The sequence below is a fragment of the Glycine max genome, chromosome 8 (assembly GCF_000004515.6).
Source record: "Glycine max cultivar Williams 82 chromosome 8, Glycine_max_v4.0, whole genome shotgun sequence".
Taxonomy (NCBI): domain Eukaryota; kingdom Viridiplantae; phylum Streptophyta; class Magnoliopsida; order Fabales; family Fabaceae; genus Glycine; species Glycine max.
Window position 1 is genome coordinate 8,626,949 of NC_038244.2, and position 21,677 is coordinate 8,648,625.

Consider the following 21,677-nt stretch of genomic DNA (forward strand, 5'->3'; position numbering starts at 1 on the left):
CGGTGTTGTTGGCATCTGCATTTTCTACCCGAGAAAGCAAAAAGCCCAAGCAGTCGTCTTGGTGCTGCCGATTGGTCAAAATATATAAATCCATTTGTTGAAATTTGTTACTGTATTGCATTGCGTTTGCTGCACCCATCAATGGCAGGCGTTTCTCTCAAGTGCGGTGACTGCGGTGCTCTGCTGAGAACCGTAGAAGAAGCGCAAGAGCACGCTGAACTCACCTCCCACTCCAACTTCTCCGAATCCACCGAACCGGTTCTCAACCTCATCTGCACCGCTTGCTCCAAACCCTGCCGATCCAAAACCGTCAGTTCCACACTCTCCGATCAACAATTCCCGATTCTCATTTTAGGGTTCAATTCCTTTTTTTATTTGATTATTATTAACTGAATCTGTTGGTTGGATCATGAACACAGGAGAGTGATTTGCACACGAAAAGAACCGGCCATACCGAGTTCGTTGACAAGACTTCCGAGGCCGTTAAACCGATTAGTTTGGAGGCTCCGAAGGTGGATGCAACTGCTTCATCGGAAAACCCTTCCGCTGCTGCATCCACTGACCAAAATGAAGGTAGTTTTTAGTTTTAAGTTGAGTTAATTACAATTTAATATTCCTAATCTAAGATTGTAAAGCTATAAAATAAAGGCGTAATTATTCGTTTGGTTATCATACCTGCACAATATTTACGTTTTAGTCCCAATACATACACTTTTTAACTCGTATTAGTTCTTACACATACTTTTTTAGTGCTTACACATACACTTTTTAATCTGTTTTAATCCCTACAGGTTTGGATGCCAGGAACTAAAACTGATTAAAAAGTGTATGCATAAGTATTAAATCGAGTAGTAGTTTTAGGTGTAAGAAGAGACAAAAATTGGAACAGAAATTTTCACCCTTATTCTTTCAGATAATGAATGATGGCATTGGATGTTTGGTTTATAAGCTCAGTGGTTAATGGTGATGTATTTTTAATTGGCGGTTTGCCTGATTGCGATTTGTGTTGTAAAATGCAGAAATGGTTGTTCCTGAAGTGGACAAAAAGCTGCTTGAGGAACTTGAATCCATGGGGTTTTCAACGGCACGGGCAACGCGGGCGCTTCATTACTCTGGTGAATTTACATGCAGTCCTATTCTTTTGATATTGACCATAGCTGTGTAGTGCTCTTTACTTGTTCAAGATAGTGATATTCTCTTATTTCTAGAATTTTTTTTCTGACTTGTTTTTTGCTGTCTCATGTGAGAAGATTAATAGAGGCTTGTGTAGTTTAAGTGGATCAAATGCTCCATGTAAAAGAAATAGAGGAAGAACCAATTAAGTTTACCTTGGTCTGAAGTGTTTTATTGAGAATATGATTTGCAATAGAGCCTAGTCTAGTATGTTGATTGATCCTGAAGCTGATCCCACCTAGTGTGATAAGGTTTTCTTGCTATTGTTGCATTTTATTTTTTCTGTCTGCCTAAGTGTTATAAATGGTGAAAGGCCAAATTCTTCCATATAAACACGCCTATGGCGCCTCCAAAGGAGGCCTCTCTTCACAAGTTGCTTGTGGCGGTTGCCAATCTGCCATGGTGCTGCCATTTAACAACATCGTTCTGTCTTGAAAATTACTTTCTTCTTTTGATTGGATAGTTCGTGGAATAGAGATCTGTAGTTATTAATGCATCATGGGGCATTATGGAGTATGTTAGCTGTTTCATTATACGCATGACAGTCTCTAGGATACATGTCATAAGTAGTCAATTTATAGGGCATTTTCAATACACCATTGATGTTATTTATATCTGGACATTGATAATTATTGAGTCTAGATATTAAACCTGGGTTCTCCCTTCTACAGGTAATGCTGGCCTTGAGTCTGCCGTAAATTGGATAGTAGAGCATGAGAATGATCCTGACATAGATCAGATGCCCTTGGTACAATATTTATTTTTTTAATATCGCTTATTGTCATTATTTGCTTAATGGCTTATTGCTTCATAAGTAATAGATCTGATGTTGCAAACTACAACACAAATAAGAGTAGTTCATGTTATGAATAAATCTTAAAATGTATTCAGTGTAATTAAGTCGCAAACTCTAGTTCCTAACCTGCTGATTAATGATTCACTCAGGTACCTACCAACACCAAAATTGAGGCTCCTAAACCTTCGCTTACCCCAGAAGAATTGAAGGCCAAACAGCAGGAACTAAGGTATAAAGCTGAATTCAGATAACATTCATACTAAAGGGGGAAGTTATGAAGCTATTTTAGGGTTTTAATACTGTTATGGACAAAGTTCTAGAGAATAATTTTAGATATGCATTGATTCATTTGATAGATGTAATGTATGATGATGACCTAGGGTAATCCCTAATCTGCTTTCACCTGACCTGTAAAGGACACATTCGATGCATTCTGTTATTTTTGTAAGTATCATAGGCTGATTAAGTGAACACCTAATATTAATATCATTGTATATTGTACCCTGATTTATAAGTCTTGAAGTAGTTAACTGTTAGAGATTAGAAATCTTTCTGCAGATTTCTGTGTCCTCTATCATTGTGTGCAGGTTATATACTTGCCATTAATACACGACAGTATTAATGCTAGCCAGAATCCATGTGAATCGTGTCAATGTATTGTGTTCTGGCCTTCTGAACTTTTGCTCAGTTGATATTGTCATATGAAGATTTTTGAAATTATGTAGTTTAACACATGCTTACATGTGTCCAGAACTATAGTTTACATGTGGCTACTTTTTAAGCCACTTTATTATTACTGGTATATCTGTAGTCTGTGTAATCATTGATTTTTTAAACTATAATCTCAAGGGAGAGAGCTCGTAAGAAGAAAGAAGAGGAAGAGAAGAGAATGGAGAGGGAAAGAGAAAAGGTATGTTGCAGATTCATCCATTTGATTCTCACTTATTACTTGTGACTTTCATTACCGATATGCACGTGTATTGAAAATCTTTACATAATGGAATGTATGAGGATGTGCATATATGTAGATTTTGTTAGAGATATAAAACCAACCATGGGTCCTTGACATGGTATATGACTCTATGACCCATTGGTCAAGGAAGGGTTCCATACTTGCTGCTTTGCCCACCTGGTCAAAGGTTGAATTTCAGAGCAAGATAGAGTGAGCTTGTTAGTGACATTGCTAGCCCAAATGACTCTTCTGAGAGGCATGTTAGAGATATAAATCATTTATGAGCCTCCACTTAAGAGCTTAAGCTTTTGGGAGAGTTGGTCCTCGACACATGATGTAGTATTGCTTCAAAAATCAATAATTTTTTTTGTCAATTATTGATTTCAATTATATCAAAGTCTATATCGTAAATGAACTGTTGTTCCTGTCATGTGGTAAGTTTAGGTTGATTAACAGTAATGGATTACCCCATCTGTGTATTAGTATATTCTTGAATTGAAGTTTACGTTATTAAATGTAAAAATAAAATAAAATTCTAGGCTGTTAAAAGTATTTTGGAAAGTGTTATTGTTTTCTTTTCTAAATTGTATCCAAGGTGGTTTGAGGGTTTTGGTATTAGTTTTATGACCCCTTTGTTTTAGATTTTGGAAAAGACAATGTGTGCATGCACAGAAAATGAGATACTTTTGGAAGATGCTCAGCACCAGTTGGGGTTGGTAGAAGAGTAATCCAAACAGGTCCATAGTCTTATTATAAATGTATAAGGCTTGTGTTTGTAAGTTGTAACCCAACTATTCAAAGCACTTTTAGTGAATCTAGTTTGCATTCCCCTCAATTCATATTAATCTTTTCCTATTAGCTTTCATGGGTTAATTTTTGTTGTGTATATGTTCTTTGGTCAGACCAGTTAATAACATTGTAATATAGTATTTCTTGACACATTTGTCCATATTTGTTAATTTGGATTTTCATTTCCTTATCTGTCATGTTTTTATGCAGGAGAGAATTCGCATTGGCAAGGAGTTGCTGGAAGCAAAGAGGATTGAAGCTGACAATGAGAGGAAACGGTCTGGCTCAGCTAGTAAATTTATTGTCGCACATCTTGTGTTTTGTTTTGAATGCACTCAGCTACAAGAAAAAAATGCTTCCTCTTGCAGGTTGTTGGCCTTGAGAAAAGCAGAGAAAGAGGAAGAGAAAAGTGCTAGGGAGAAAATCAAGCAAAAGTTGGAAGAAGACAAGGTTCCAACATTTCTTAACCATTATGTTCTCTCTTGTTCTTTTATCAAACCTGTTCTTATCTGGCTCGAGAGTCAGATCATATGAATGGTTTTTTGTTGGGTTTGCTTTTGGAAGGTGGCACCTTGGGTGCCTTGTATTTGCTATACTCAGTACTTCTGGTACTGTTATGTTTCTCTATTAATAATACTATACTTTTGCCTTCCAAAAAAAAAAAATATGAATGGTTTTTAATTAGAATTAGAATATGAATCCCAAATACTTAAATCCGTGTCCCTGACCTCTATTTGATTTTGTTTTACCTTATGCACATTAAATCTTATTTTTGTCATTTGGCTGTAGTTGGATACTGATAATACTTTTTGAGATTTGTTTTTATTTTCCCTCGTGATCATTTACTTTGAAAACATACTTTTGAATGATGAGTCTTTCAAAAGATGGCATGACAAATCAATTATCTTCTATTGGGAGATTTGAATGAAGTTCCTTTGTTTCTCTATTATGACAGGCGGAAAGAAGGCGGAGACTTGGATTGCCTCCAGAGGAACCCTCAGCAGCCAAACCTTCACCTGCACCTGTTGTGGAGGAGAAAAAGGTATGAGCTTGGCCAAAAATAATAATGGTTTCATTTTTTTTCCCCAGCTACATGTTTATTTGAAATTTGTGCATGCAGAGTTTTGTGCCTGTTAGGCCTGCCACAAAAGCCGAGCAAATGAGAGAGTGCCTCCGTTCTCTCAAGCAGAACCACAAGGTACATTCTTGGGGAAATTTGGGACCTCTGTTTAGTTGACAATATTAATAACTGTTTGATAGTTGTTAATGAACTGGTATCAATTGAATATCTAATGGTAATAGCATAAGAGGTACCATAGAAGCCTCCATCACTTGATGCTAAATGATACATTTTTAGTACAAATTATGCAGATAGCTTTACATCCAAAAAAGTTTTTGCCCCCTGAATCTTTCTATTTAGGTTCTTACTGCAAGCGCAATTGCATAACCTTTTTGTGTTCATGAAGGACAACTGGCCTACCTCGGCTTTTGAAAGAATACTTTTTTTTTTGAAAGCCAAGAAAATAATTTTATTAGAATGAAACCAATACTAGGTACAAGAAGTACCAGACTGGTTTGGTAGCATACAGCAAAGAATACTTACTTTTATATGCCTAAATGTTGCCCTTTTATTCAGTCAACTGGTCCAGTGCATGAAAGAGAGAGGGTGTTTTTTGGATAGAAGCGAGCAGATGTACATCTGGAGATGTGCTATTGATGAATATTAGTGCACTTTAATAGCATCGTTAATGAATTCACTGGTTGTATTATATCTGAAACTTCTTTTAGCTTCATAGATTATCTTTATGTTTCTCGAAGGCAACAATTTGGTTGTATATTTCTTTGAAGGACTCAAATTTATATTCTCTTATAAAAATCATAAACTTCTTGGTATGATTTCAATTATTTTCATTTTGATTTCTATTGCTTTTATTTTGGATGGCCAGAGAAGTATATTGTATACCACGTCCCATTTAATCTGGAAAAATGAGGCCATTTTTTTTATATACAGTAGTGATAACGTTAACTGCATTTTACATTCTGCTAAAGGAATTTGATTGCTTACATCACAGCAATGCTTCTCAACTATCGTTTGTCTGCTTAAATATTGTGACACCTTAGCCTATTTACGTGTTCACTTATTCTTGGAGCAGGAGGATGACGCCAGAGTGAAGAGAGCATTCCAAACTCTTCTAACTTATGTAGGGAATGTTGCCAGAAATCCCGATGAGGAAAAGTTCAGGAAGATACGTCTTAGTAACCAATCTTTTCAGGTATATGGCCCCATCTTTCTCTTGTCTGAACAAAAGCAGGGCTTTCAATACTAACTTACCGCTAGATCATTTAAATACGATATATTTATGGTAAGTCTGTGTTTATGTTGGGTGTGTTTTACAGGACAGAGTTGGTTCCTTGAGAGGGGGAATTGAATTTCTAGAAAATTGTGGGTTTGAGAAGATCGATGGCGGCGAGTTTTTATTTTTGCCTAGGGACAAAATTGAGATGGCCGTCCTGAATTCAGCTGGATCTGAACTAGACTCTGCAATAAAGAATCCCTTCTTTGGAGTTCTTTAGATGAGGCAACTGTTATAATCCAGAGTCTCGATAATTATAGTTTCATGTTTCGAAGTCTGAGTGCTACCGTTTGTTTATTAAACATACTGTTTTTTTTTTTATTTACCTTAACTTTTGCTCAAAGGTATCTATAGAGAGATTTGTTACTTGACTGTCATAAGTTTACGAGGTTTATACAAATTTGTTTCATGACTTCATCTTATGTCTAATGATTCAGTTTAAGCAGAATTTATAATGTAAAAATTGAACTAGTGCACATTGAATCTAAAGTTTTTAAGACGCTAGAATTTGAAAGTTTAGAAAATAATTAGTTTTTTATTGATGTATTTTATAGAAGTAACTATTAAATTTTGTGGTGACTTAAAAATCAATTGTAAAAAAAGCGTAATTTTTTTCTTTAATAATAATTATTGGTAAGACGATTTTGGATTATATTATATGAACTATATAATTTCACTTGTCCTGTATTTGAAGGGTTTTATAATTCTAAAGAATTTTAAATTTTATGAATTTTAATTGTTTCAATTAAAATTCATTCATTTTTTTCCTTTGGATAAGAAAATTATTTTTTTTTTCATTTTCAGAATCTTGTGTTTGGAGTTAAATTTCTTATTTTGTTAAACAATCAAAATATTTGTCTAAAATTTCTAAATCAGAAGTATTGTTCAATTAACTGTTATAGTCTAAATAAAATAGAAAAGAGCATGCTTTTGTATCATCCTTTTTCTTGTATCATGTTTCTTCCTTTACGTGCTCATCAAGACGTGTTAGAAAATAATTTAGTTAATTAATGTTTTTGTTAACAAATACACTACCAAATTATAAAATCAATACTTTCTTGAATCCTATATGCATCATTAACTACTTTTTTGTCGTTAATAAAAAACTTAGCTCATTGAAGAAATTGTATGAATATTATAAATCTGTATTACCGTTGATTTTTACGGGTAAAAAAATTTACTTTTTTGTCACTACGAACTTGAATGCAATATTAATTATTATTTCATCCCAATCTCGAAAATAAGTAACAAAAGTCTAATGAAAAATAGTTTAGGAAAAATATTTATTTTTTAATTAAAATAATACAATGTAATAAAATTATCTAATTTTGTTAATAAGTGTGATTTTTTTCTCTTATAATCGACAGAAGGGAGTAGCCTTAAACATTAGATATAAAGCCTCTCATTTTTTTTCTTCATATTTACACGAATCCGTATTCACAAATCCAATTGCACCAGCTACCAAGGATGGTGCTGTTTCAGTATTTGTTGAACCCCAGATTCTTTTGACATTGCAATCAACAATCCGTGTTGATAAGAGCAAAATATCCTTTTATTATTTATTTATTTGATAGTCAATATACATATTTTGCCTCGCACCCATTAAAGAGTTGGGGTCATAATGTAATTTCGGGACTAGAAGTGCTTTAGGGATAGTGTTTACCAAAAGAATGATATGAAGAAGGAATTGAAAAAAATGGCATGAAAAAACACTAAAATAAATCCTTTATATAAGCTACTGTTGCACTACTTGTGAAACATAATGTTTGGGAAGGGGACAATTAAGCTGAACTATTGAATTAAATTTGAGCCTAACAAGAATCACATCAGTAAAGGCCTTGCTACAACCTAGCTCTGCTCTTTCCTGAATAAACCATGTTTGCCATGCTTAACATGTTCATAACCTTATAAATTAAAATAGTGGGGGATATAAGAGGTAGTTGCATAAAATAAGGTTATAAACAACAAAGGCTCGCCGCTTTCAACTTCTGACAAAACTGTAAGCCTGGTCCAAGATCTTACATAGGCTAAGAGATAATGAATATAATAAGAGAGGAACATAAAGCTAAAAACCATGTTGCTGTTGCCTCTGAATGTGCTCTAGAACTGTCTGGGAATGGAGTGCTCATTCCAGGAGTTAGTCCACCAGTGTTGCCCCCACCAAAGATTGGTGTTGTTGTGGTAGATGTAGGCACATTTGGGTTGTTCATTGGAGGTGTTGTGGTTGGTGTATTTGGTCCTCCAGCAGCACTGAACATGATAAGAGATCAAATTGTTAACTTTTAGACTCCATAAAGTACTAACTATAATTTAAGTTATCAATGAAAAGCATTCCCATGGCTTAACACAAAAATCAGTTCCCAAAAACTAGTGTCTTCCACTGAAAAACTTATATTTAAAAATAAAATAAAATTGTCCTTTCTTGTTCTTCAATTGCACGATACACCTCCATGGTGAAGAAAAAGTTGTACTATATTGTAATAACCATGTGGGTGTGATCCCTCAACTGATCAAAAGCACTCACGCATAAAGGTTCATCATGACACGTGGGAGGGCAGAATAAGCCTAGAACTCGACTACTATGGCCCCATCATTGTCCCTGGTCTCTATCAGCAATTTTCTTACATGCCGAGTCATAATAGATCAAAAGGGGTCAAACACATTCCAAGTAATGATTTGATCACAACTAGCATCTTTATTATGTGATCGGAGCCCTCCATTGTTGTGTACAACAGGCATGGGTTATGTCTAGGTGCAGCTCTTTTTTAGCACATTAATTAAGTACACTTGCAAATCAAATAAACATTTAAGGTGATTATTTAGCTCAATTCAGCCAGTAACCAATCATTTTTACTGAGTACCTAATTGTAATTATCCATCTAAAAATTCCTTTCATGTAATGTAAGTTACCCTACTACAGTACTACCAAAACCATATCTTCAATAAGATACTAAAAAAAGAGTCATGTCAAATCCTTCTACTATGTACCTTGTATCTTCTTCTTTGTCTTTCTTTCTTTTTAGAAAACATCGAGTAAAATTTTGATGGGCTAAATTTTACGTGATTGAGATTAATTTACATATACTTTTTAATCACGTAAAAAAAAGTAATGTAAATTAATCTCAATCACAGTTTTCTATATTCAAATATATGTCTCGATGTGTGAAATACACTGAGTGCTGACCAAATATGTACCAATTACTCTTTAACATAAATTAAAGTTGGTGTTTCTACAATGAATTATACCAAATAAAGATTCGATTTTTTTCGAATTGTGTCTCCATGAACTACACTACTACCCTAGATGAAGTAAAAAGTCAATTATAGCTTTTCTTTCCCACCTCACCATCACATGCAAATGGATGCTATAACTTGCTACAAAGACAAAAAGCCTCAGAAACAAGAATTAGATGAATGGACAAATGAAAGAAAGTTGTAATATGGATGAATTGATGGATGAGAATATTTCACCCATTGATGAAATGTGCGCATCTAACAATGCTCATATTTATATGGAAATGTGGATAGGATCATGGATGGGTCAATTTCAGGATTGAGAAAGAACATCTGAACAAGGTGCTGGGTATGGCATTTTCCGCAGATTATTATTTATTAATGGTAAAGAAAACAACAGCTTACATAAACGTCTGCATCAATTACTGCTACACTACACAGTTGCATCAGATTCCCAGAGTCACTTTACCATGCTATCAAGCAAAAAATATCGCACATAATAATGTTGTATGATTCACGAGTGTGTGAAGATCAACAACGTACGATTAAGGTGAACCTGAGCCGTTGGATGAAGTGGGCCACGCAGAAGACTCATCCAACGGTCTAATCGCAAAGTGTAGAGTGTAGAAAAAGTAACCAACACACTCTGGGAGAGAGCACACAATGTGTCAGTCAAATAGTACTAGTACCACTCAACCAAAATTGTGCAACCCAAGATTTTGAAAATTTGAACTTCGAAGAACGAAGAATCAGACACAGAGAACACAAATTGCGTGTTTGGTTCCAATTTTGAAATTTAATTGGATCCATGTTCATATGGAAGCTACTGAGAGTAGATTCCTTTGTTTTTATTCGATTTTGAGAACACAAATTGAGTGTTTGGTTCCAATTTTGAAATTTAATTGGATCCATGTTCATATGGAAGCTACTGAGAGTGGATTCTTTTGTTTTTATTCGATTTGATGCCGTATAAAAGGATATACGCACATTTTTTATGCCCAAAAAAGGTTATAAGAATATCTTTAACATCCATCCAAACACACTTGGTAGCATAAGAAATTGATTTTGGTATTAACTAACTTCAAATTAATTTTAGCTTCAAATTTGATATTATAATATATGGCATCATCTGTAAAATTGATTGAAGGAGGCACACAAACAAGGCATATTTATACACTTAACTGTGATTATATCTTTTATTTCTGAAAAATCCAAACTTTTTTTACTCAAAAACGGTAAAGTAAAAAAAACTTGGGTAAGTGCAGAAGATAAAACAAAGTTTCAGCAGAAATGGAGGAAAATTACGTTACCCACATCCATGCACAGTGACAAGCGTCATAAACCATTCAAACAAACATTCTCTCTCTTTCTTACAAACAACATCCTCTCCACCATTCTTCGGGGTTCCATGCCGTCTCTATCGTATATTCGTATTAGGGACGCCATATAAACCAGACAAAAGAAAAGGTACAAAAGAGAAAGAAAGGTAAAAATAAAAATAAAAATAAATGCTGAGAATGAGAATCCATTTACTTCACCATCAAGAAACACAATAGGTTTCACTTTCACCAATGGTAAATGCACTCTACAAGCCACACTCAGTAAAATAATAAGCGTATTAGAAACACATTTTTTGTCACGCTTTTTATAAGAAAGACTTGTTATTACACAAGAGTTAAGATATTCAATAGATTTTAGAGAATAATTAGAACATTACTTTAATAATAATATGATACAGTATAATATTAGGAACAGAGAAAAAGGCCATACCTTGCAGAAGAAGGGTAAACACAAGATCCATAGCCTACAAACACAAAAAAAAATAAAAATGAGATCACACTGATCCAATAAAAAAAGAAAGAAAATGGAAATGAAGAGAAAAGTTAGTTATAATACTGGGATCACTAGTGGCAATGGTGGCAGTGGCAGCAAAATCACATGAACCAGGAGCTCTGGTCCTGCGCTGGTAGTAGCTGTTGAAGGCATAAGAAGCGTGAGCTTGAATGGTGTTAGGGAGAAAACAGAGTCCATCTGGTTGAAGAGGAAGACAATCCCCACCGGCCCCACAAGCATAGTCCAACGCCGTTTGCAGTGCGTCGCTGCTGGCGTCACTCCTCGCTACACACCAGCTCGCTGTTCCTCCTTGACCCAACACATTCTTCGTTGTTGTTATTATGGTTAGTAATAACAATAAAGGAACCAGCTTTGGTGCTGCCATTGGAGAAAGTTGTTATATTGAGGGAGTTTGCTAGCTATAGCTGTGATTGTTTTGCTTTGCTTGGTTGGTAAAGGTGGAGAGAGAGAGAGAGAGAGAGAGAAGTGTTTAGAGAAAAAATGGAAAATTATATTATGGTGAGTTGAGGGAATAGAAGCCGCTTTCGCTTTCCTTTTGGCTTCCCTTTTTCTTTTTATGAGATGAGATCAGAGCATGATAGTGTATGTATCTCAGGTTTCTATGTTCTAACGTTAATGTCTGTCTCTCTCTGCAGTGTACTTTACACGCAGCATGAAAATCAAATCAAACCTCGCTCGCTAGCTTCTCAAATACAACTCCCACTGTCTCTCCTTCTCTTTGGTGAGAAAATAAACACCTAAGAAAAATAAAATAAAAAATTTTATATTTTATGGCTCTCAACTTTTCTCAACTTTTATTATTTAAGTTTTATTTTCGGAAGTTTTATCATTAAAATTTTTAATTTTTGTATATTGTATTATAATTGATAAAAATAAATATTTTAACATCGGTTTAGGTATAATTAATATAGAAAAATTATTTTTTTATATTAATTATAACCACAACCGATATAAAAAATTATTTATTTATATAAATTATAATTATAACTGATATACAAAAATTTAGAAAAATAAAATTTATATTATTTTGTTATTAATGTTATGGCAAAATGCATGAAAATAAAAAAAATTGGATGATAAAATTTGTAAAATATTAAAAGTTAGATGATAAAATTTATAAAAAAAAATTGAATGATAAAATCTATAAAATTATGGAAGTTAAGTACTAAAACCCGTAAAAATAAAATTTAAGTGATAAAATTCATAAAATATTCAGACATCTTTATGGATTTTGAGTATAATAATATTGTAAAAAAATAATATCATGATAATTTTATTAATTTTTATGATAATTATTTTAAAAGTTATATATATTATTATTTGTAAGTAATTAATCATGTAAAAAAAATTGACACTAATAATGTATGGAAATTAGTTTTTTTAATAAAAATTTAATTTTTATGCAGCGAGCTTGTAAGAAAATTTATACTGAGTAAAAAAATCATTAATGTATTTTTTAAAATAATTATTATAAAATAAATAAACTTATTTCATGCATCATCGGTTTGAAATTTGAATAATCGTTCAATTTATAAGTTAAACATGAATGACCATAAAGATATGGTTTCACTTTAGAAACTACATTGAAAAATAAAAACACATGCATAATGGTTAGTAATTAAATGTCAGTATAATATTTTTCATAATTTCACTTACATTATTGAGTTTAATAAATATGCATAACTAATATAATTTTTTTATATTACCAATCAATCAAAGATCACTCTTAGTCATACATGACTATATATTGTTAGAGTAAAAACAAATTAAAATGCATATATGTCATTTATTTTATATTTTCTACTTGTATTTTCCTCCTAGGTTATAAAATTTGTCATAAATTGATAAATGAATAGCATTATTAAATATTAAAAATAATTCGATGAATTTTAAATAATTTTTATGGAAAAGACAAAATCATTGGACTTTGATGGTAATTTATCACCCTTTAATTGATTGATTCCTTGATCTTGAACAACAAATAAGATGGAAAAGGAAATGATATTGATCTTGAAAGCATTAGAGAAATTATGTCTAAGAACTTGAAAGCGATCTGCGTGAGGAAAACGGTAAGTTGGTCGGTGAGGGTGTGGAATGTGTAAATCTCGTAAAGGATTGCCATCAGCATGTTCCTGCACAAAATGATAATTGGCTGCAATGTGTTTCTTATTACTTTGTTCCGTAGAAAAAAGATCTGGGTTTGCATATTAATTTAGGTGACTATAATATTATTCACACAAGATTGATGGGTCCATTAAAATCATTCAATCCTGACAGTTCATCAGCTACGGTTAAAGCAAACGGGTGATACTAATTTGCTTTCGTTTGATGCGTTCGCTAAATGAAAGACTCGTCTGATTATGAGAACTGAAACTTGCAAAATATGAATAGCAGCTATTTGATCTAGCTAGCCCTACAACTGTTATTCTTGCCCATTGCTATTCCAATAAATGTTTAAATTAGTTATTAAAATTGGTAAAGTTTATTATTTTTAGTCTCTGATATTATCAGTTTGTTAAATTAAATGTTTGGTCTAGATATTTGCTAACAGCCTCAATAACAATCAATATATTATTAATGCTATGAACAAACAGTAAAAGATTTTGGTTTAACCAAGGGTAAAAGATTTTTGTTTAAAGCTAGTGTTAGGAAAAAAAATGTCCCTAGCATTCCTCTTATCTAGCGGCTTGTAAAAAAATTTGCTTTTAGACCGAAGAGTTTCTAAAGGTCCACAAAGTTGTTAGAACAAAAGAACTATTCATAGTCCAATAGAAATATGGGCAAGCTCATTGAGATAATAATAACAACGCATTACCTATAATAGAAAATTCATTAAGCGATAAGTTTCCTATTATAAAGACCTTAACTTCAAGTTCGTAAACTTATAAGTATAACTCCTGAGTTGTACTATATATTTTGTATGACATTTGACTGAAGTGTAATATATGCATGACTCTGTGAATAAAATTAATTACTTTAAAAGGACATTGATGTTTTGTACAATTGCAATAGAATTGCTCACTTTTTTACACAAAAGTTCAGTTATAATGTCCTTTTCAATTCTTTAAAATGCTTATGTCAGCTACGGTCAATCTTTGATTTTTTTAATAGAGAAACATTTTTTTTACATCTATTATTGAGTGAACCTTATAATAATTTATTCTTTGACATTTATTATTGAGTGAACTAAATGTAAATGTCATAAAGAGTTACTGAATAAGAATATATATATATATATATATATATATATATATATATATATATATATAATATACATTCTTAACATTTAATGTTCAACAAGTTAACTGAATAATAATAGAGGTACCTACTCGCCTCGGACATTTTACTTGTGGAGTTTCTGGTTGACCCCCTATTCTTCGGCGCAAAATCTGCATAAGTCAGTTCCTTTTTTTTTTTTGTTTCCTTTTCCACATTCTTCCATCACAGTGAAATGAGTGAACAAGTGATTAAAATAAATGAACTTGGATCCACTAGGAATTATAAATGACTTAAATAAATTTTGAATCAGATTATGATTATCGATTCGCTTGTTTAAGTTTTCTAAGAGTATATAAAAAGTGTTTCATTATTAGAGATTTTATATAAAAAAAAAAAGCAGAAGTTGTATTTTGTTTAATAGAGTGTTTGATAACTCGTTTGCAGCTTCCGGACGTGAATCAAGCATAAGTTACAAAGGATAGCTTTTGTGTCTTTTACTACTTTTTTACGCGGAAAAGTGGCTAAACGTACGTAAATCGATGATGCCAACCCAAACACGAGTCATACATATAGCAAATTCTTTTTATTTTAAAATGTAGGAGTTGTTTAAATAAACATATTTAACAGCTTAACGAAGCACTTAATGAATATGTGTTAATTATCACGCAACCATTCATGTTACAAAGTTGTTTTTATAATCGAAAGAGGAAACTAAGAAAAATTACTTTCATGTAAGTTATAAGTTAGTTTCATAAACTGTATTAATGAGGTTATTATAATTAATAAACTGACAACAGAGTATAAATTAAAATATCTTTATTTATTTATAGAAATTCTCTCAATACAAATGTTTGTATCATAAAATAACATAACAGGTAGATCATTCCTCTGATGTTATTGAGATTAGCTTGGGCAGTATTCAATCCTCCTTGTTGGTCTGGTCTTGTAATGTCTTGCTGTTCATTGGAAGCCCCGTGATTGTTGTATCAACTCCTCCATCAGTGCTGAACATTAAAAAGGAAGAAAATCTTTGTCATAATCATAAAAAAAAAAAAAGAGTGACAAGAGATAGCAGGAAAAATTACATAATTTCTTTTTAGAACAAAAATTAATTTACTCCAAGATGGAGCAAAAGAACTAAACGGTTTGACCAATTAAAAAAACATTACAAAAAAAGAAAGGAAATAAGCCATACCTTGAAAAAGGTGGGTACACACAACGTCCAAAGCCTAAACACACATAAAAACAAAGCAGAAAGAAACAATATATGGTTAATCAATGATTTTCACACATATAAATAGAGAGAAAAGGGAAGATATATATACTGGGATTAGTAACGGCAATGGTGGCTGTGCCACCAAAATTGCATGCAGCAGGGTTTTTGGCATGGGTCTGATAGTAGCTGTCAAAGGCATAAGAAGCATGGTTTTGAATGGTGTTAGGGTTGAAGCAACTGCCACCGGGTTGAATTGCCCTGCAGTCAGCTCCATGTGAGCATGCAAAGGCCAACCCTGACTTCAGTGCCCCGTAGCCAGCGTTGCTCCTTGCCTCGCACCACAATGTTCATCATCATCATCATGCTCCCAACTACTATTAACACTAGAGAAACCACTTTTGCTGCCCTTCAACAAATTACTATTAATATTGTTTGCTTAACTGGTAAAGAACAACTGATTGTGTGAGGATATTTGTTCAGCACAAAGGAATTAAATTTATAGTGGTCGTGGACACTTTTTTTTTTTGGTGGAGTAAATAAGCATATATCATTTTAATAAGAGAAACGCTCCTAACATGAATCATGAACTTTTTTTATTCTAATTTTTCTTGGTGACGGTGGTTTCAAATTTTTGTCCCCGAGATGATTTAATACAGTTTACATATTTATAATTCACTTAAATATATTTTTCTACTTATAACTTAATATTTTTTCTGTAATTTTTTTTTTCGTTTTAGTCATTATAAATCATGATGGTTTATTTTTTATTCTTAAAATGTTTTTAGATAGTTTTTCTTAGTGTAAAAAATATTATTTTTATTGTTTAAAATACTATTCAAAATATTTTAAGAATAAAAAATAAAATAAACATATTTTGTAATGACTAAAATAAAAAATTCTTTTTTACATGAATGAAAATAAATAAAAAATATCAAAAGAAACAAATATGTATTTAAGCCTTTATAATTTAAATCGGAGCCCAATCAGTTATGATAGAAGAATCCACGCTTTCGGTGATACTAATACTTCTCTTATAATAAATTACTATATTTGTCAGATATTTAAAAAATTATTTCTGATTATTTATGTAAAAGATAAACAATCAATTCATTAAAATTAATAAAAATAATTAAATTAGTCTATCTTAATTAATGCTTACAAAATTTTCATTTTATTTTGGAAATTTTTATTAAATATAATGAGTTAAGTAAGCGTTATATTTAATGATGTTGCTTATAATTTAAAAGTTAATTTTTTTTTCAATAATAAAACTATTAATGCATTTATTCACTTAAAATAAAGAATGGGTGAATTTTATATTAATAAATTTTACAATAAACAGTCGTCAGCATTTTTTATACTTAAGTTCCGTTATAACTGCCCTGCTTAATTCTTTATAACCGTTTCGTTTGCAATGTCAAATGGTCAACCTTTTTCGTGATAGTGAATATATTAAGAATATAATAATTTTTTACGTAAAAAAAGTATATAATAATTTTTCCGTTAAAAAAGATATATAATAATTTTTTAAGAGTTTAATATCTATATATTAATTACATAAAATAATTTTATACAGTTATATGATCACAAATTATTATTTGAATTATTTTAAAAGTAAAAAATTATATATGATTAATTGTGGTTAGATCACTGTATAAACTTTTTTTACACTTTTTATTCATGACCTTTTTCCTACTTTTTAATACTTATACTCTTAAATAAATTTTATAACCGTTTCGTTTACTGAGACATAATCTTCCTCTCTGTCTCTCTTTTTTCTCCTCCCGCTGCCTTTTCTCAATTTGCATTTCCTATTTCCAGCTTCAGTTTCATACCTACTGATGACCTATAATAAATGAACTTTAGATATATTAGTTTTTTTTTTTTCATCACTATTAAATGGGCACCGACTCTTTTTATGTTCAGTCCAGTTACCTACGAAATAGTTAAGCCATTCATGTCCTTTATTTTAAAAATAATAATTAATTATTTATTTGGTCTCACTATGATCTACACAATATTTATGTTTTATTCTCTATACTTAGAAACAACTCGAATGAGTCCCCATACAAGCAAAATCTTTACATATTAACCATTGATGTTAAATACAATTTAACATCGTTAATAGTGAGACAATGTAGTGTTGACGTAAGTGTTTGTATTTTATGTTTTAGTTTGTATACTTGTACTATTTTTACGATTTAGTCTCTACGTCCATTATCTTTATGTATGATCAAATTTTTTTTATATCAAAATAGAAATTAAGGAAAAATAGAGACATAATTTGTTTAATGTGAAAAATCCTCCAATGCAAGGGTAAAAATCACGGATCATCCAGACTAAAGAAATAATTCTACTATAATCAATGAAGATACAAGAGAATCTCTAACAAGTACACTAAAACGTGTTACAAACAGTCAAATTGAAACAAATCCTCACTTGGTACAATAGAGACAAGAAGATAAAACTCAAAAATATAAAACAAATAATATGAAATACTTATCTCTCTTTACATATATTTGTTTTCCGATCTAACTGGATAATTTGAAATATCGCGTGTGTAGAGCCTCCTGTCCAAAAATTAGCCCGATTCAACGGTGAACGAATCCGCAGTTGCAATCTGAAAAATGCTCTCTAGTGTATGTGAAAATCACAATAATTTCCCCTCTCCTTCCTTCTCTTTGAGTGATTTATAACTGTTCTTTCCTCTCAAATGAGTCTCTCTCAGTGTGTATCTCTTTATATGTGTCTCTCTCTAATCTGACTCCTCTCTACTTAAATAAGTGAGACAAAATGAGTCTTTTTATTTGGGTCTTTACTCAACATAGGAAGAGAGCCCAAAAAACTCAACAAATCTCCCCCTCACAATTATGTGAAGGTGACTGCCAAACCGGCAGATCTCACAAGAAACTTCAAACTTCCCTCTTATTAATGCCTTAGTTATCATATCAGCACCATTATCATCAGTATGAATTTTGGTCAACTCCAACAGCTTAGCATCAAAAGCATCTCGTATCCAATGATACCTCAGATCAATATGCTTAGACCTTGAATGAAAGGTTGAGTTCTTACCAAAATGAATAGCACTTTGACTATCGACAAACAGTAGATATTTATCCTGAACAAAACCAAGCTCCTACAAAAATTTCTTCACCCATAGGAACTCCTTGCATGCTTCGATAATGACAATGAATTATGCCTTTATAGTAGACAAAGTTACACACTTTTGTAGCTTGGACTACCAAGTCACAGCTCCCCCTGCAAATTTAATCAAATAGCCCGAAGTGGATTTTCTAGAATCAATGTCTCTCGTCATATCTGAGTCAGAGTATCCAACCAAAGTAGGTTTATCACCACCAAAACAAAACCTCATATCAACAGTACCATGAAGATACCTCAAAATCCATCTCACAACATTCCAATGCTCTCTACCTGGGTTTAACAAGAATCTACTAATTGTACCAACAACTATAAAAAAATTATAGCATTTTTATATAAACAACTTTGATCTTGTGATAGTTTTAAAGAGCCTTACATGACATCTGATAATAAGGACTAAAACATATGAAAAAATTTCTCACATCATTAAATGTTTTAATAATTACTTTTAATTTATATATATATATATATATATATATATATATATATATATATATATATATATATATATATATTCATATGATGTATTACATTTATTAAATCAAATAAGTATATTATATGGTAAATATAATATTTAATAATATTACCAATTTTAATTGTATATTCTATTTAATAAAAATAATTAATGCTAGTCAATTTTGAATACGGATTATAAGCTAATTTTTAAATAATAATAAAATAATTTTTATATAAAATTAATTAATATATTATTTTAGATATTAAACTTTTAATATTTTTTCATTTAGTTTATTGATTTTTTACTATACATAGATTCATATGATATATTACATTCATTAAATCTAATAAATACACTATATTTAGTAAATATAAAATTTAATAATATTATTAATGTTATTTATTTATTAAATACAATAATTATTACTATGTAAGAAAAAATCACTTTCAAATATGTTTTATTGGCTAATTTTTAAGTAAAATAAAAATAGCTAATATTTTAATATATATATATATATATATATATATATATATATATATATATATATATATTCATATATTAACTTTGGTTAAAAGATAATCTCATTCTCGAAAGTCTAAAATTCATAAGACTAACCTTAAGATGTAGAAAATATAATAATTTTTAAGGACTGTTTTTATTTAAGAACATATTTTAATAAATATTTACATATTACTAATTGTAATAAATTTATTTTAATAATGTTTTTAATGTTTAGTATATATTATTATATTATATTTAATAATATTGTAATCAATAGTCAATACAATATAAGAAAAAATCTATTTATTTATATGTCTATGTAAGTTATACATTAATAGCATTTAATGTTATATTAATGTATATTTTCAAGTTGATTTTACTTGTGGATATAAATATAAATAAAGGTAGTAAATTAGCATCATTGGCTTAAAATGTTTTATTCATAGAGACTACAGGTATTTTGTAGAAAACAATTCTATTTTCTATGAAGAAAAAAAACAATTCTATATGATTTGAGAACAATTGTTATGAGCTACACGACTTCTCCAATTATTTAAGGAATTTATATATTTAGTATTGAAATTGGAGAGGAATTGAAAACAATAGTAAAAAATTTATAATACTAACACACTTTATTCTATCATTGAATTAGATTTTAACTTAATATCACTCATTAAACTGAAAAAATTCTCCACTAACTGATCCATGCTTCTTTTTTTTTTTTTTTTATAAAGCTAATCCATGCATTTAATAGTTGACTTAAAGCATTTGCATTAATTGAATGGATTTTGTTGCCACAGTTAAACAAAAATCTGATTTTATCCCAAAGTAGGCGTTTAAAGTTAATGAATTGCCATATGCAGCCTTTCTTTGTGTGAAAGCTTGATGACATCACGGCTTATAAAAGCAGAAGTACAGAAACAAAAAAGATAAAAGTAAAATAAAAGTAGAAGTTCTTGACTAACCTTGGCTAAAATTGTTTGTCCTCGCCATAGTTTCTGTGTTCCAAATCGTTTGGGTGAGTTTCTTACGCTTTCCTGCGTCATATAATTATATATTTCTCGCCCCTTATAATTAACTATTCTTTTTACATTGCATACAATTATCTTTGTTCTTTATATATATACACGCACGTACGTATAAATAATGTTGACCCCTGGATTCATCATTTTGATATCAATTTAATCCTTTTTTCTTTTGAATCCACAGGCTGGTAGGGAAGGATCACTTCTTCTCGGAGGTACTAGTTCAAAACTTCTTTAAATTTAAACTTTTTTATAGCTTAATTAGATGGAAAAAAGGAGGAAATTAAAAGAATAATATATTATCTGGTTGATGTTGATCACGACTCAAATCTTGATTACATTAATTGCTCAGAATGCGGAAACGCATGTGAGTATCGTTGCTCAGAGACTCATCACAGGAAGCCATGTCTGTTCTTCTGCAACAAGTGTTGTAAGACATCTTTATGTGTCCCATCAGGAACCTATGGTCACAAGGAGGAATGTCCTTGCTATATAACAATTGGAATACCAAGGAAGGAAAACCCAAGTTCCCTTAATTAATTTAAGATCAATCCTTCATATTTACATGGTTATTAATTCTATTTCATGGATGTATTTCTCTGTATAGCTCAAAAGATAGCGAAAAAAATATGCATGAATTAAAGTTAATAGTATTATAAAGGATAATTAGAAATGTCATGAGGCAATTAACAGCTAGAGACTGATGAAAAGAATTAAACATGCACGGCGCTCATATACCATATCAGAAATTAAACTGTGTGTGAATATGTTGCTGAACTTCTGTTCCGGAAACATTCAGAACTACTTAATAATTTTTTCTTGTCTATATATACATTTATATTTATGGCTAACATACTGCAAAACTGAATTGTTTTTTTTACTAACCACCTAATTCGTGATTATAAACAACCAAGCAAACTTTCCCCTATTGATTTTTAATTATGTTAA

General features: G+C 31.1%; 2 protein-coding genes and 1 pseudogene across 3 annotated transcripts; 2 read left to right on the forward strand and 1 right to left on the reverse strand.

The window, feature by feature from the left end:
* LOC100794687 (UBX domain-containing protein 1) lies at nt 1-6,481 on the forward strand. 2 transcript variants are annotated; one of them, XM_003531182.4, is made up of 12 exons: nt 1-309; nt 420-573; nt 1,020-1,115; nt 1,845-1,921; nt 2,119-2,198; nt 2,819-2,879; nt 3,921-3,988; nt 4,079-4,160; nt 4,666-4,752; nt 4,831-4,908; nt 5,864-5,983; nt 6,108-6,481. In XM_003531182.4, exons 1-12 carry the CDS (start codon nt 142-144, stop codon nt 6,282-6,284), a joined length of 1,248 nt encoding a protein of 415 aa, XP_003531230.1. In that variant the 5' UTR covers nt 1-141; the 3' UTR covers nt 6,285-6,481. The 2 variants fall into 2 exon arrangements, with proteins under 2 accessions (XP_003531230.1, XP_040874039.1); XM_041018105.1 differs by having other exon boundaries at nt 4-309; nt 3,921-4,160.
* Nucleotides 6,482-7,772: 1,291 nt separating this feature from the next.
* On the reverse strand, nt 7,773-11,849 carry LOC100795214 (PLASMODESMATA CALLOSE-BINDING PROTEIN 3). The gene is made up of 3 exons (XM_003531183.5): nt 11,195-11,849; nt 11,069-11,102; nt 7,773-8,314 (listed from the first exon to the last, which is right to left on the reverse strand). Exons 1-3 carry the CDS (start codon nt 11,514-11,516, stop codon nt 8,092-8,094), a joined length of 579 nt encoding a protein of 192 aa, XP_003531231.1. The 5' UTR covers nt 11,517-11,849; the 3' UTR covers nt 7,773-8,091.
* Nucleotides 11,850-18,889: 7,040 nt separating this feature from the next.
* Nucleotides 18,890-21,265, forward strand: LOC121175324 (gibberellin-regulated protein 12-like; annotated as a pseudogene).
* The last annotated feature ends 412 nt before the right edge of the window (nt 21,266-21,677 follow it).